The sequence below is a fragment of the Salmo salar genome, chromosome 14 (genome assembly GCF_965601325.2).
Source record: "Salmo salar chromosome 14, fSalSal1, whole genome shotgun sequence".
NCBI classification, from domain to species: Eukaryota; Metazoa; Chordata; class Actinopteri; order Salmoniformes; family Salmonidae; genus Salmo; species Salmo salar.
In genome coordinates, this window is record NC_138304.1 from 24886676 (window position 1) to 24903915 (window position 17240).

A 17240-nucleotide genomic window follows, 5' to 3' on the forward strand; every position below is an offset into this window, starting at 1 on the left:
CATTTCCAAGGTTATTTCCAAAGTAATGAACAATCAATAAGGACAGATTGGCATCTGTTAAGATTTAAAGTTTATTGGAAACTTCAGAGGATATTAGAAAAGTATAATCTTAATGGATCTTCTGCTGTCATCACATCCCAGGGCCTTGTCCCTCTGTGAAGCACAACTTTTTTTATCCAACGGTTGCTGTGGGCTGGAGGGGAGCCACAGCACAGTATCCCATTACCACTGCACCATGCCCCAATAAGGCTGTGATCCAAATGGCACTCTATTCCCCAATTAATGCACTACTTTTGACCAGGGCCCATAAGGCACTGATAAAAAAAAGTAGTGCACTATATAGAGAATAGGGTGTCATTTAGGATACAGGCTATAATGCTGTATTAGTCCTGCAGCTACAGTTCTATTAGAGTTTATCTTACACAGTAGGATACATTTTTATGCATACAGGGGGATGGGATTACTGGGGCCCTTTCACGTACAGTGATTCCTGGGTTTTGCTCTCTGTTCTAAAATGTGGCATAGTCAAATGCAGAATAGTCAAGAGAAAATGACAGTTTTGACCTCACTAGTCTCAAAGTATCATCATGAAACATCCCAGTGAGAAAAACTGGTTAAAATTATGTATTGTTGACCAGTTTTGCACACTCGGAATAGATACTGTAAATGTCAACGTCTGAGTGATTCATTGCAGATGTCATTTAGATTTCACAATGGAGGGAATTGCCTATCTGATGCTGGCTGAAATCCTACACAGTAGTATTGATCTTTCAAGTTACCTGAAATGTCGATCCTTAGAAAGGCTATTCTCCTTTTTCAGCATATAACTGAACATACACCATCCTGAATGTGTCTATCGGTATATGCATCCTTTCACTTTGATCGTATTATAGCAGAAACACTGAATCTACTGCACCTGGCATTTAATTGCTAACTTAGCTAATAGTCCATGAGACAGGAGTGAGGCAATGAGGATGTGCCTGGTGGTGCTCTTGAGCGGTTGCCACCCTCCCTTGCTGATTTAGGCAGGTTGGTGCCATGGTCAGTGTATTTGTCACCATGTCAGCACTCCTTGCACTACCTCTCCAACCCTGCTAGAGCAATGCATTCATCTTCCTATTCATCTCTGGGTTGGAAGTCATTCATCATAGGCCAGTGGGTTCCATCAATTATTCCAATGGAGAAGAGAGGTAGGTGAGGCTTTGAAAGGCAAATACATCTTGATTTAATTGGAAAGCAGAAAGCAGGTACGCTTTCACTGCCACTAAGCAGATGTCCCATAAGATGAAGAAAAGGACAAAGGGAGCAGTCCTTCTGGCTTTTAAAGCAAAAAGAAGGACCGGCAGTCATGGTATGTATTGTGGGGGCTGGGAGGGCAGCTGGGATTTCAGTGATTGTCTTCAGGGAACTCTCTCACAAAGGCATTGGCTGTCATGTTCTCACAGCTCAGATAGACTAAAATGTGTGTGTGTCTGAATGAGTATAGTAAAAGTGTCAATTCAGAGAGGTAGAACGGGAAACACCACAGGTGAAATAGTACACAGTGTCAATCGTTTGTGCTCTAGCACTAGATTAGATGCCTGTGATCATCAAAGGAGTGGGTACTGTTGCCAGTTAGGAAAAATGACTGACACAGGAGTTTTGACATGCTGGGTTTGTATCTCCTTTGTGTTATTACATGCATACAGGGCAGACAATCTCCTGAAGTAAAGTCTTGGCAAGCAAAAGTGACAGGTTCAGATTTGTAATAACCCAATAAATCCAATCAACAATCTCTCAGCATCGATGTTGACATTTCCGGTTACATTGCAGGCAGGTCGTCACAATCTAATTTATGGCTCTATTCAATCGGCATTGCGGAAGTTCAGCTTTACAGCGTGATTTAAATTTAAAGACGATGTTCCCGTTTTAGAGCAGACTGCCTTCACGGTAAATACTGCATATGTCGTCTCAATCGGAAATGACCTTTACATTTACATTGCGGAATCTGTAACGCTTCTACTTTACAGATTGAATGGAGCCCTTAGTAGACCTCCTGGCCAAAAAAAGAGGTTTATATACACTGTTCTAAACTCTCCCAAAAGCTGCTTTAATGCATGCAGATTCAACCAGCATCTGAAAAATAGCTTTCATATACCAATAACAATCAGAGTTTTCACACAGAGCCAGAAAATGAGTCTTCCTCCACGGGTTTGCTGCTGGCTTACCTATTTTCTTTGTTTTGGTGTGTGTTAGTGCATGTGTGTGTGACTGAGTGTGTGCGTTCATGTCTGGAAGTCAATTTCTGTCTTGCACTGATAGGAAATAAACGTGAAATCGTACAAAGTTTATCAATCTCAGACAGATAAGGATCATCTTGATGCAATAACAGGGTTGATTACAGATAATAGATGCAACATTACACAAGAGCAGCAAACTTTGTCCGTTTGTCACTGTCCGTTTGGGTCACATTCTGTATTTCTGATAATCCAGTTACTAGAATCCATTACAGTTCTGAGTAACTTCTTTGAATTATTCTCTCATTACTTTACTCCTCCTATATCTTAGAGAGATAAAGTGCACATGTACTGTAGTTATCAATCCCAGGTCCACCAAATAAAGCACACATGATTCATTAATACAATGGTATGATTATTCATCTGGAATGGCATTCAACCAAATGAATTACTCAGCCTCCACGAGTCTAAAACCAAAGGACTTAATTGGATTTAAAACGTATTAATCAAAATGAATTAATAAAAATATAAAGTGTAGCTGTTAAGTTCATATATTTGTTGTTACATGCTCATAACTGAATAGAAGTTATATTATTTCTATATTGTCTGTGCTAGTTATCCCTCAGGGGTGTACTGTCCTCACTGAGTGACCAGACAATGGTTTCCTTTAAATGTGTCAGCATTGAGATGCCACATAATCTATATTTTTATTCGCTCTTGAAGTAATGGGTAGCAGGAAAGAAGGTCATGCCTTCTGGGGTTTCTGTTAGTGTTCAATGCATTTTTTGTCTCACCTCTCCATACAACCGCTACTGTAACTGTTTATAGAATATGATTCTGTGTCTGTCTATAGCTATAGAGTAAGGCAGTCTACTGGATAATTCTATATTTGAAACCCTTGCATTTCAGCCTTTAAAGGGTTATTTCAGGGCATCCCCCCGTCTGTTATTTGGACTTTGGCCTGATTGTTTTATTATCTGGTAATTCCTCGGCTGGGCCATGGTTTGACCTGCAGTGTTACTTATTATACTTCTGTTGCAGTTCCCTACTGGATGGGTCAGGAACCATGAGTAGCTACTGTCAGCTCAGCTCACTTACCATTCGGTACATGTGCATTGTCTCAGGTTTTTGTGTCCGATGTTTTGTTGAGTATTTCCCGTGGTTCTGGGCCTTTGCATCAGTCCTTTTTCTTTTATTGACCAATATCTTATCTCTATAGTTTAAAAGCTTCAAGAATTCACAAAGACATAACAGTTAATGTGAGCATTACAGTCAGGTTTGATAGATTTATTTGCAATTTCCTTTCCTCTTGTGTTGCTAGCTGTTTTCAGATGCTGAACAAAAGTTTAATTGAGGTGTGCTTTGGAGTACATGACTTTGGAGAAGTAAAGAACAAACAAACTTGCTGTTAGCTTTAAGCTCAACAATCTCCAGTGTTCAATATTAACTTTTGCTGAAGCTTCAATTGAAATAGGATCTATAATCCTGGTGTGGCTAATCATAGATGCGTTAGCCTGACAAATGAAAAGCGTAACAGTAATTGTTGTTTGAGTTGATAGACTTAGTCATTTGTTTAAAACCTGGAAGCCAGTTAGAAACACGTACAATGTAAATGTATTTTAGCGAGTGTCGAATAGGTAAGACAAAGTTATATATTAAAAAAAGCAATTGTTTATCAGCAACAAAGGTGATGTTAAAATAAACTCTAAACCTTCTACTAACTTCCACTATAGTCTGTTTTCAATGTACCGACCTAATTGTGTCACACTTAGGAGAGCCTTGTTTAACATTCTAAAAACATCTTCCTCTCTCTCCTCATGTGCTATCAATTGGTTGCACGGTTAATTGTTTACTTGCCAAGGCAATTTGAATTTACAGACTGGCATATAAAGTTACCTCGTTTTACTACACAAGCTGAGCTTGTTCCGTAGCTACAAAGATAATTGCTATGTTAATACGCAATCAAACTCAGGCTTGCTCATGCATTCACATGCAAAAAAAATCTGAATTACCGGAATTAGCCAATTTGCGTTTTTCATGTTCAGTAAATATACAGTGCCTTCAGAAAGTATTCACACCCCTTGATTTTTTCCACATTTTGTTGTGTTACAGCCTGAATTTAAAATGTATTTAATTGAGATTTTGTGTCACGGGCCTAAACACAATACCTGATCATTTTTTACAAATTAATTAACAATAAAAAGATGAAATGTCTTGAGTCAGCAAGTATTCAACCCCTTTGTGATGGCAAGCCTAAATAAGTAAAAAATGTCTTAACAAGTCACATAATAAGTTGCATGAACTCATTGTGTGCATTAATAGTGTTTATCCTTAAGAGTCTATTGACACATCTGTGTAACATAATAAAAAAATCCCCATCAAAATATGTCAGTTTAAGCTAGAGATATCAGGTTTCAATCCACCGCATCCACCTATGTCGGCCTTCCGCATTTGCGGTGGATGGTGGCCGAGCTACAGCAATGTTTATCAGACCATGAGACATTCCAAAAATCGGTCTGAAGTGTCCAAACGAACACGATGGTGTTCTTCATTTTGCTCGACGAGCCCCACAAGTGTCATGGGACTCGTCTGAAGGTAACCCGTACAAATGAATGGAAGTATGGAGGTAGTTTTGTGCCAACAAAAATAAGGGGTTATGTTTTTTTATATATATATTTTAGATATAGACAGACACTTCAAAACCTTATTCCTTATTATTTATATTTTGACTGTTTTTTTTGCCATTTATGAAATTATTATTCAATGTGTTTCTATGGGCTATAGTATTTCAGGCCAAATTCAATATTTTATCCAATCATTTTTATACCTAAAAGGGTCCTAAAATAGCTAAATGGTATGACCATCTTAGAACAATTCCATATGCTAGCTTACTACAACACATTACTGAATAGGACTCTCCATATTTTCAAGCATAGTGGTGGCTGAAACATGTTATGGGTATGCATGTATTTATTTTCTTTTAATTTAACTACGCAGGTCAGTAAAGAACAAATTCTAATTTTCAATAACAGCCTAGGAACAGTGCGTTAACTGCCTTGTTCAGGGGCAGAACAACAGATTTTTACCTTGTCAGCTCAGAGATTCGATCTTGCAACCTTTTGGTTACTAGTCCAACGCTCTAACCACTAGGCTACCTGCCGTATTCGTTAAGGACCAGGGAGATTCTTAGGATAAAAAAGAAATGGAATGGAGCTAAGCACAGGCAAAATCCTTGAGGAAACCCTGGTTCAGTCTGCTTTCCACCAGACACTGAAGGATGAATTCACCTTTCAGCAGGTCAATAACCTAAAACATATGGCCAAATCTACACTGGAGTTGCTTACCAAGAAGACAGTGAATGTTCCTGAGTGGCCGAGATACAGTTTTGATTTAAATCTGCTTGAAAATGGTTATCTAGCAATGATCAACAGCCAACTTGACAGAGCTTGAAGAGTTTTATGAAGAATAATGGGAAAATATTGTACAATCTATGTGTGCAAAATGCTTAGAGACTTACCCAGAAAGACTCACAGCTGTAATCGCTGCCAAAAGGGATTATACCATGTATTGACTCAGGTGTGAATACTTATGTAAATTAGGTATTGTGTGTAGATGTGTGAGAAAAACATGTATTTAATCTATTTTGCATTCAGGCTGTAACACAACAAAATGTGGATTAAGTGAAGGGGTATGAATACTTTCTGAAGACACTGTATACTTTATGGAGTATGGAGTATCCACCTTGCATAAGAATGATGTGATGTTCTCCAGAATAGAAGCAAAATCATTGGTACTATTAATAGGTCATATTTCAGTTGTAATGTACTAGCAGTAGGTGTCTACTGTAGTTACACATATACATTTCCTTGACAACAGTGTGTTGAGAAGTGACTATCATTAACCTGTTAGGGCTAGGGGGCAGTATTGACACGGCCGGATAAAAAACGTACCCGATTTAATCTGGTTACTACTCCTGCCCAGTAACTAGAATATGCATATAATTATTGGCTTTGGATAGAAAACACCCTAAAGTTTCTAAAACTGTTTGAATGGTGTCTGTGAGTATAACAGAACTCAAATGGCAGGCCAAAACCTGAGAAGATTCCATGCAGGAAGTGGCCTGTCTGACAAGTGGTGTTTCATCTTGGCTCTTTTTATTGAAGACTGAGGATCTTTGCTCTAAGGTGACACTTCCTACGGCTCCCATAGGCTCTCAGAGCCCGGGAAAAAGCTGAACGATATCGAGGCAGGCTCTGGCTGAAACACATTATCGCTTTTGGCAAGTGGCCGATCAGAGTACTATGGGCTTAGGCGCGTGCCCGAGTCGACCGAATGCTTTATTTTCTTTTGTCTGTTTACCTAAACGCAGATTCCCGGTCGGAATATTATCGCTTTTTTATGAGAAAAATGGCATAAACATTTATTTTAAACAGCGGTTGACATGCTTCGAAGTACGGCAATGGAATATTTAGAATTTTTTTGTCACGAATTGCGCCATGCTCGTCACCCTTATTTACCCTTTCGGATAGTGTCTTGAACGCACGAACAAAACGCCGCTGTTTGGATATAACTATGGATTATTTTGAACCAAACCAACATTTGTTATTGAAGTAGAAGTCCTGGGAGTGCATTCTGACGAAGACAGCAAAGGTAATAACATTTTTCTTATAGTAAATCTGACTTTGGTGAGTGCTAAACTTGCTGGGTGTCTAAATAGCTAGCCCTGTGATGCCGGGCTATCTACTGAGAATATTGCAAAATGTGCTTTCACCGAAAAGCTATTTTAAAATCGGACATATCGAGTGCATAGAGGAGTTCTGTATCTATAATTCTTAAAATAATTGTTATGCTTTTTGTGAACGTTTATCGTGAGTAATTTAGTAAATTCACCGGCAGTGTTCGGTGGGAATGCTAGTCACATGCTAGTCACATGCTAATGTAAAAAGCTGGTTTTTGATATAAATATGAACTTGATTGAACAAAACATGCATGTATTGTATAACATAATGTCCTAGGGTTGTCATCTGATGAAGATCATCAAAGGTTAGTGCTGCATTTAGCTGTGGTTTGGGTTTATGTGACATTATATGCTAGCTTGAAAAATGGGTGTCTGATTATTTCTGGCTGGGTACTCTGCTGACATAATCTAATGTTTTGCTTTCGTTGTAAAGCCTTTTTGAAATCGGACAGTGTGGTTAGATTAACGAGAGTCTTGTCTTTAAAATGGTGTAAAATAGTCATATGTTTGAAAAATTGAAGTTTTTGCATTTTTGAGGTTTTTGAATAACGCGCCACGGGATTACACTGGCTGTTACGTAGGTGGGACGATTTGGTGCCACCTATCCTAGAGAGGTTAATGTGTTGACTGTTTTTATCGAATAATTATCTACTATGTTAAATTGATACTTGATTAAATTAATCATGTAACAATTAACTCATTAGGAATTTGGGGCACCATGGGAAAAAATATTTAAGGAGTTACTATCTCCTGACTTAAACTCTAGAAATATATCAATATCTCTTACATCAGTAACAGTCAATTATTAATTATTACCTCACCAGTCACATTCTGAACGTCGCACAATTCTTGGATATCTGCACAAACCATAACCTAAGTGATGAATAAGCAATACATAAATTTGCTTAATTATGTATTTACTAACTAAATCATCATACAGAATACCTAAACACACAGCATAAGGTTATTGATTACATACATAATACAATGAAAACAGGTCCCTAGTGGACTAAGAAAAGCATAACCGTTCGTTTACACAATGGAGGTAGGGGTATGTAAGGAGAGGGTGAGACAGAGAGTCACCTTAACGTACATACATTTGGAAGCTACGCTCATGGGAATAGGAATACTTTGCACATGAATGACCGCTCATTCAGGAAAAGAACTGCAATGTATATATTTACGCATGGATGTCTTTTTCGTCTCTCTGTTGAACTCGATGGTTCTATGGGAAGTGGTTTGATGTAAGTCTCTGGTTGTCCATCAGAGGTCACAATGTCCTTATTAGTTGTAGGCTTCTTTTGTTCTGGAGTGTTCGTTAGAATAGATACTTTAGATGAACCACACGGTGGTCAGAGGGATCTGTTCTTCCCTCTCATCTTTGGTCAAATGTCCTAGACTACTTTACATGCACAGCTGCAGACGGTGCATGTTTTGGTCTGGTTTACAAAGTTTCGAACCATTTCAACGTGTGCACCACATCCTCACGTTCTCTGGTCTCAATGGTTGATTATTCAGGGTACAGCTAGGACCACTTTACCCGCCGGCAGTAACCTGGCATGTTTTAGTCTAATGTTGTTAGCAAGTCCTTTTAAGCACTCTGGTCTTAGAGGGCGTTCTGTCATGTTGACACAAACTCTGAGCTCACTTGGGCGTGGCTACTGACTGGGCACAAGTTTGCATGAAACACAATTCTCATTTAGAAGGCTAAAATCACTTTTCTATCTTTTGAAAAATAGTTTCATGTTTAATTAGATAATTGTTTTACAACATTTAGATGTAAATCTGATATACACAGGGTGAAAGCTCTTAAAGTTACAATGTTTCCGTTATAATGTCTTTCTGATCATTTTTATGACATCACAAAATAGACATGAATTTTCCATATTCCATCTCTCATCATTCCCAACATTCGGATGTTGAAATATATTGTTCTAGTGTCCATTGTTTGATGTTGAAGTTTTTGGTGGCAAAGTCTCTCTGTGTAACAAAGGATTTTCAGCCTTCCAATCCTGCAGAGCCAAAGGGAGAGTTTCTGCAAGGTATTTAAGTCATAAAACAGGTCTGGCTATCCTCAAACATTTGCCTAGCTGATGGGTCCTTTTGATCCTCACCAAGGAGAGAGAGTCATGACAATTGTTTTATTTACTGTGCACTCTGCCTGTGAGTAGTAGACAATTTGTGGCATACCTGAAAAAGCCTAGCTCCATTCATCTTACATTTTGGATGCAGCCCACAATTGTAATCACATTTGGGGTTTAATTTATTATTTGACACTGATTAATTGCTTGAGCCATTCCCTGCGGTAAACGTCAATTAATTAACCGACAGCATTAGATGTGATAATTAATACAGTGTGGGCCCCAGCATGGGAGCAGGGACCTTAAGGGTGGCCCCTTAAAAAGACTGCCATCATGGTGCACACCTGTTCCTCTGGGATCTACAGGCCTCCTCCGAGGAGACATCTACAGAGATCTATGTATGCCTAGACAGTACACAGGCAAATAACTTCTCAGAAGTGTATATTGACTGACATTACAGTCTAGTTGAGCTGCTTGTTAATTTCTAGCATCAGGATTATAGTACATTTTACATTTTGGGGGGGAATGTGTTTGGTGGGCTTGGTGGGAACTGAACTGGTGGTGGTTTGTGGTTTGACCGTTGACGCAAGCAGAAGGGCAGTGATTCAAACTGCGACACAGAGTCCCTTCTCCCCAAGTCCCTCTCAATTAAAGCCACAGCATATGGCCTAGTGATCGCTAAAGAACAGAGGTATCGCTGAGATATTTTATAAGACATTGACAGTTCCTAGTCCTACAGTACCTTTGACAATGCTAAAATGGAAAGGGTGTCACCATGGAATTAAAAAAAAACTCAAGTTCCATTCCAAATGACACCCTATTTCTTATTTAATGCCCTCCTTTTGACCAGGGCTAGTAGTAGTGCACTATATAGGGAATAGGGTGCCATTTTGGATGCAAAATCTGCCTCGTTAATTAGTCTGATGCTGATTTATGAATGGCCTCAATCTGTTGGATTCTTTAGATGTGAGACGTTCCTACTGTTGTAGTCTTAATGTTTCATCCTTTTTGTGGGACTTCAAGGCCTCCTGCCTGGTTTGTTAATTTGGTCCATCTTCAATCAAAACTTTACAGAAGAGCAGAGAGGTAGTGTTCAGAATATGTTCAGTAGCACCGTTTTAACAAATAAACTTCTGTGTTGTTAACTTAATCCAAAACTTAACTTTCAACCTACACTCTTGCCATAACCTGTTCTGAATATCTGACCTTCACTTGAGTAACACATGCATTAACATGATTGTCTTTTTTCAATATGATTTGAATTGATTACTGTAGTGTATACTTTGTAATGTACATGGTTATGGAACAGAGGGCACCACCTATACAATACTGATCAACTGATCACATGACTAACATTATGAAAAGTGTTGAGAGGCAGTGGAAATTATTCATGGAGGAAGACCTGGTCAAGGAGAGATGAGTGGTAGGCCTAGTGATTTAGTCCAACAAGGTATATGATACCATAATCTTTGCCATTGTAACGTGGATGCTTGGAGTCGAGAACCACGTGTAAGTGGTGAGTTTAATAATAAACGGAACAATACAAGAAACACGAGTAGCGTACAGACATGTAACACATAGTCAATACTGCCTGAGGAATAGAACTAAGGGAGTGACAGATATAGGGGAGGTAATCAGTGAAGTGATGGAGTCCAGGTGTGCCTATATAGGAAGCATGGGTGCGTGTAATGATGATTCCCAGGACCGGTGGTTAGTAAACCAGCGACGTCGAACGCCGGAGGGGAGGAGCGGGAGTAGACGTGACAGCCGTTGGATTATCAAGGCATTACGTACAGCCATTCCCATACATCTTTTCAAAAGCTAACATTTTGCTCCTCCTATAGGCTTGAGATTTTTTATCAGTTTCCTCAGGAAGAAGAGTGGGCTCCACTGCTATATTACAGTTAGGATGTGTCCCAAATGGCAACCTATTCCCTATACCTATATAGTACCCTGAGGTCTCTGGTCAAAAGTGGTGCACTCCACTATATAGGGAATAGGGTGCCATTTGGGACTCACTTATAGTTTCCCATTAGATTAGTAGAGGAGTGTCAGGTAATTCTCAGTGTTCCACCTCTTTCCTCAGTCATTCCTTCTTCGACTTATCCAAGAGTGAAATGGAACATGGGGTCCCATAGTTAATGGGGTTCTATGAGCCATAAGATTACTTCCATCTGTGGTTGTCGCTATGAATCTTCCTGAGAGAAGATTCTAGATTTTTTTTAAATATATATAAGATTTGGCAGTGGTGGCACAGAGATATACAAGGCCCTCAGGATATTAGATCATAGATCCAATGTGGTCACACATAGGGTTTGATATTCAGATCTCCTCTGCCTCCTAGTCCTTGATTTGTGTCTATCTTTTTCTCTCTTCAATCTATGTTCATTTTAGTGTATGTTAATGACTCCACCCGAGGCTCGCCACATCGTGGCAAAATGACTAGCGACGACTAGAGACTGAACTTGTGTTTGTGATGTGAAGTTCAGTCATATTACTCATTCTGTCAGACAATGAGAGCAGAGCACCCAAGGGGTAAAGGGAGACAAGGCCTTTGAAAAGAAGGAATATGGGCTGTATATGTTTTGGCTTGTTATTCATTTTATAAGGGGACATGAACAGTGCAGCGCTGTGCCTACTACCAGGAATTTTATTGTTTGGGGAGCGTTTTCCCATAAGAAGGGATAAATGAATGTTGTTCAAGGTGAGGACAATGTGTGAACATCACATTTAGAGCCTTATTCATCAAGTTCATACAATATGTCAAGCCCCTGCCAAACGATACATTTTCAAAGAACAGCTAGAAAAAAGGAACTGTTACCGGCGGAATTTTCACTTGGCTCACGAGCTAAATTACAAATACGTTGCATTACTCCTTATTTACACTGAAAGAGAATGATCCTCTACACAGTATTTGTGTTCTTTCCAGGGGAACACAAACCCCATTACCATTCAATACCAATAGGACAACACAGCTCTCATTTCACTATTACTAAAAACAAAAAGTCTATTTCAGTGTCTCTCAGAAGCATGATATATTGTGACACGAGTCCATAAGGTCCTCATACAGTCGTGAATTGGAAAGTTCTGGCAATAATCCCTCAATACCAATAGGACACCACATTACCAATACGATATTACAGCTCTCATTGAATAGTACTTTCAGTAGAAAAAAACGACTCTGTCAGTGTCTGTCCTCCGGTGGGTGTCTGAACTAGTAGTTGCCTACTAGGGTGATATATTGTGACACGGGCCCAGAATGTCCTCATACAGTTGTGAATAGGAAGATCCATCATTACTCAATGAAATCCTGAATGCTCTCTTTTATGTTTCACAGATGTTTTGACTGACAATGTAGCAGCTCCTAAAGCTCCCAGGATATGCTGTGTCTTTAGACATCTTCCAGATGAGTAGAACATGAAGGGAAAGTTAAATTGATGTATGGGTGTGATTCCTTGCACAGCTCAGAATTGCTGACAGTTGCCATAGGAGATTAGATGATTTAGCACCATGCCAACGCTACATATGGTGATGTGTGAGGGATGTTAACTCTGCACTGTAACCAGAGGTAGAATAGAAATGCTTAATTTCATCTAGAGAAAAGATTTGGATGATGAATGTCGCCACATCCCAATGTATTTTAATTTACATATAGCTACATTTGTTATGCTTTGCCTGCCATTGATGATTTGTTGTTAACCCCAACAAGCTGACCAAGTCAATCATTACCCTAAGAAGCAAGGCATCTGTGAATACATTTTTGATGGACTAACCAATGAAGGTTTTCGTTGAGCTCCTTCGTAATGACATTGTAGGCGGGCAGAATGTGATAGATTTTTCTCTATGCTGCTCTCTGGTGGTATTGTAATTATATCAAAGTGCTTGAGACCATTGCATGCTTTTGTGTGGATCAGTGTTTTTCCAACCCATCAGAGTGTATTAATGATCTGTCAACGACAGCCCACTGTTTTTCTGTAGCTTAAGACAGAGTCGCTATTTGTGTATGTGCAGTGCAAGTTTATATCTGTACTTAACATGTGTTTCTTTCTTTGTTAATCTACCACTTTCATACTTTGCATCAAAGCCCTGTTAACTGGAATGGAAAATTATAGGTGATGTGATATGTTGTGCCTCTTACAGGAATGGTGAACTACAGTGAGGTCTCTGGGTACCCACTCATCCAGCATTGGAGGCTGAGGTCTGTCCTGTACCATGTCAAACTGAACCAGTGGGTTCTCTCTCAAGGTAACTATAACACATCATTAAAGCAAATCAAATCAAATTTTGTTGGTCACATACACATGGTTAGCAGATTTTAATGCGAGTGTAGCGAAATGCTTGTGCTTCTAGTTCCGACCATGCAGTAATATCTAACAAGTAATATAACAATTTCACAACAACTACCTTATACATACAAGTATAAAGGAATGAATAAGAATATGTACATATAAATATATGGATGAGCAACGGCCGAATGGCATAGGCAAGATGCATTAGATGGTATAGAGTACAGTATATACATATGAGATGAGTAATGTAGGGTATGTAAACATTATATAAAGTGGCATTGTTTAAAGTGACTAGTGATTGTCACATTCCGCCGAAGTTGGTGCCTCTCCTTGTTCGGGCAGCATTCGGCGGTCGACGTCACCGGCTTTCTAGCCACCACCGATCTACGTTTCTTTTTCTATGTGTTTTGTCTTGATTGTACACACCTGGTTTCCATTATGTTATCATTTATTCCCTATTTAACCCTCTGGTTCCCACATGGTTTTGTGCATGTATGTTCTTTGTTATGTGGTCGCTCTTTTGTGTTGAGCTGGATTATTATTCCATGTATGGAATTAGTTTGTGATTATTTGCGAGTAAAGTACGTTTTTACTCAGTTCTGTGTCCTGCGCCTGACTCCGTTCTACCCACTGCACACTGATACATGACAGTGATACATTTATTACATCCAATTTTTAATTATTAAAGTGGCTATAGATTTGAGTCAGTATGTTGGCAGCAGCCACTCAATGTTAGTGATTGCTGTTTAACAGTCTGATGGCCTTGAGATAGAAACAGTTTTTCAGTCTCTCGGTCCCAGCTTTGATGCACCTGTACTGACCTCGCCTTCTGGATGATAGTGGGGTGAACAGGCAGTGGCTCGGGAGGTTGTTGTCCTTGATGATCTTTTTGGCCTTCCTGTGACATTGAGTGGTGTAGGTGTCTTGGAGGGCAGGTAGTTTGCCCCCGGTGATGCCTTGTGCAGACCTCACTACCCTCTGGAGAGCCTTGCGGTTGAGGGCGGAGCAGTTGCCGTACCAGGCAGTGATACAGCCCGAGAGGATGCTCTCGATTGTGCATCTGTAAAGGTTTGTGAGTGTTTTTGTTGACAAGACAAATTTCTTCAGCCTCCTGAGGTTGAAGAGGCGCTGTTGCGCCTTCTTCACCACGCTGTCTGTGTGAGTGGACCATTTCAGTTTGTCCGTGATGTGTACGCCGAGGAACTTAAAACGTTCCACCTCCACTACTGTCCCGTCGATGTGGATAGGGGGGTGCTCCCTCTGCTGTTTCCTGAAGTCCACGATCATCTCCTTTGTTTTGTTGACGTTGAGTGTGAGGTTGTTTTCCTGACACCACACTCCGAGGGCCCTCACCTCCTCCCTGTCGGCTGTCTCGTCGTTGTTGGTAATCAAGCCTACCACTTTAGTCATCTGTGTCATCTGCAAACTTGATGATTGAGTTGGAGGCGTGCATGGCCACGCAGTCATGGGTGAACAGGGAGTACAGGAGAGGGCTGAGAACGCACCCTTGTGGGGCCCCAGTGTTGAGGATCAGCGGGGTGGAGATGTTGTTTCCTACCCTCACCACCTGAGGGCGGCCCGTCAGGAAGTCCAGGACCCAGTTGCACAGGGCAGGGTCGAGACCCAGGGTCTGGAGCTTAATGACGAGTTTGGAGGGTACTATGATGTTAAATGCTGAGCTGTAGTTGATGAAATGGTTCTATTAATTAATGAATGAATGGTTATAATCAGGGTTCTAGTCAAGGATTATATTAATGCAGGGTTCTATTTATCTTGTATGCAGTGAGTTACATGCAGACTTGAACAGTGGAAGTCAAGAAAGAATTTGGCACATGCTTAAGAGGCAAAAAGGGAATTTTTAGTAATGGAAACTAGGCCTGAAGCCTAAAGTTGGCATTCCACATTTGCATCACGGAGCTGTGGTTTAGAACAACCTCCCTTTATGGTCTGATAAGCTGTCATCATCCACATAACTTTGTATCTGAACAAATATATTTTGACAGGCCCTGCCATGAAAACGGCACAAAATAAGATAATTGTGGATAGGTTTTTAGTGAAGCACTACTTCTTAGAAGGGCTCTCTCTACTCTACTGTTGACAGTACTTTGCTGTAGAGCTTCTTGAAGTTCTTGATTCTCTTCTTTTTTGTCATTTTTATTTATTTATTTTTCGGAGTGGCTGCGGATCCGACTTTTCTGGACCTTTCCTCCTGACAGCTAAAGGTCCCATAGCCTTTGTGCAATAGGTTGCCTAGTGGTTAGAGCATTTGGCCAGTAACCAAAAGGTTGCTAGTTTAAATTCCCAAGCTGACAAGGTGAAAAATCTGTTGATGTGCCCTTTAGCAAGGCACTTGACCCATGCTGTGACCCCCACTCTCCAAAAGTTCTGTGTGATATAGGACAAATATAAGCATCAACCACCCAGTATTCGCCCTCCGCTCCACTCATAGAGAACATGGCTACTCTGGTGAATGGTGCTTGTTTAATAACATTTTATCAAAACTGAGTCAATTTATGCAAGATCATATAATGATAGTATTCTACATAACAGAACCGAATATATATCATAGTATAACTTTACTGTAAGACAAAAAACACTACCTCGTTTCCTATGAGATTTTTGTATTATTGTGTGAATGGTCTCATTTTCGGCCAAAACAGCGCACGCCACTAGGCAAAATATGTGGTTTGATTGAAACTAAACACATAGGCTACCTATGCTACAGTTTGTAAACAACATCTCTAAAATGTGTTCACTGTACATCATTCAAAACAACACTGTTGATCAACATCCATTTAATCTCAATCAGTCCAATGGGGACATGCATTTAGATCATCTTGAGTTATAGGATACAGTTTGGTTGGTATGCAGATACTGCGTGGGCATTTCACCTGTAAAATGCATGATTGACAGTGAGAAATGTGAAGGGAGGTTCACTAAGAGTAGAGCAGAAAATGTGCTCAATTTAGAGAATCCCAGAGATGTGCAGAAGCCCCAGGACCCCCAGCCTCTGGGATGCGGGGTCCAGAAAAGTCTCCGCCGCAGCCTCTACCTTTTTATATTTGTACCATATTGTGTTGCTTCGGCATCTGAACGGCCTACATCAACATGCAAAAAAGATTTTATGTGAATGTGTCATGAGTTTTCAGACTGCCAGAAAGTTATTGCAGAATAGTTTATTTGGGCTTGAATGATTTTTGGTATTTGTTTGTCTTCTTTTTGGATGCCATGACTTGCATTATTTGTTTTGTTTAACGTGTCTATCATGTATGTATCCGTAAGCATTTTGTGTTTACTTCGCCACACGTGTGGAGTATAGCATAAATATTACATGTATAGATGTACCATTACTAATGCATTTCAGATAAGAGTGCTCTGGAATTAAACATGACCACAGCCTTTAGAATTCCATTTCCTCAGTGTCATTACTTGTAGGAGTTCAGCAACTTTTTTATTATTACAGATTTTTACACCTGACACCAAAGCACAATCTTTCATAAGGACTGTTTTGCTTCATAATGTAAGACTAGCATGTTATGAGTGGTAGGAAGTTAATGCTAGGCCTCTCGGATGATAATGGAACAGTTGAAGAGCTATACATGTTTTTTAGTGTTTTCCCAAAGATATAAAAACCAGCAAGAGTAAATGCTTTACAATGACTCCCCTCTGAGGATTTCATGAAGGCTCAATTTAAGACTTAAAGAAAGCCTCAAGTTTACACATGGCACTTTAATCATAGTCTGTGCACTGTCACAACAACATAGGGAGTCATAGCTTATCATTTCACAAACTTGAGCTTTCATTAGGATGTTTACCTAAAACTACAAACAAGTACAGACTGTACATATTTAAGATTTGAAATGTAGCATGTGTAGAGTATGCTTATGGCTTGTATTCTATAATACCGGCAGGTACT

The 17240-nt window shown here is 39.8% G+C and overlaps 1 protein-coding gene across 5 annotated transcripts in view; it reads left to right on the plus strand.

The window, feature by feature from the left end:
* The window catches only part of LOC100380755 (astrotactin-1), a 299659-nt gene that overhangs the window by 167248 nt on the left and 115171 nt on the right, over positions 1-17240 (plus strand). For all 5 annotated transcript variants that reach the window (XM_014140030.3, XM_014140032.3, XM_014140031.3 and 2 more), the window contains one exon: positions 13176-13280. In XM_014140030.3, the coding sequence (XP_013995505.1) occupies positions 13176-13280 (105 nt within the window). The remainder of the gene's footprint in view (positions 1-13175; positions 13281-17240) is intronic.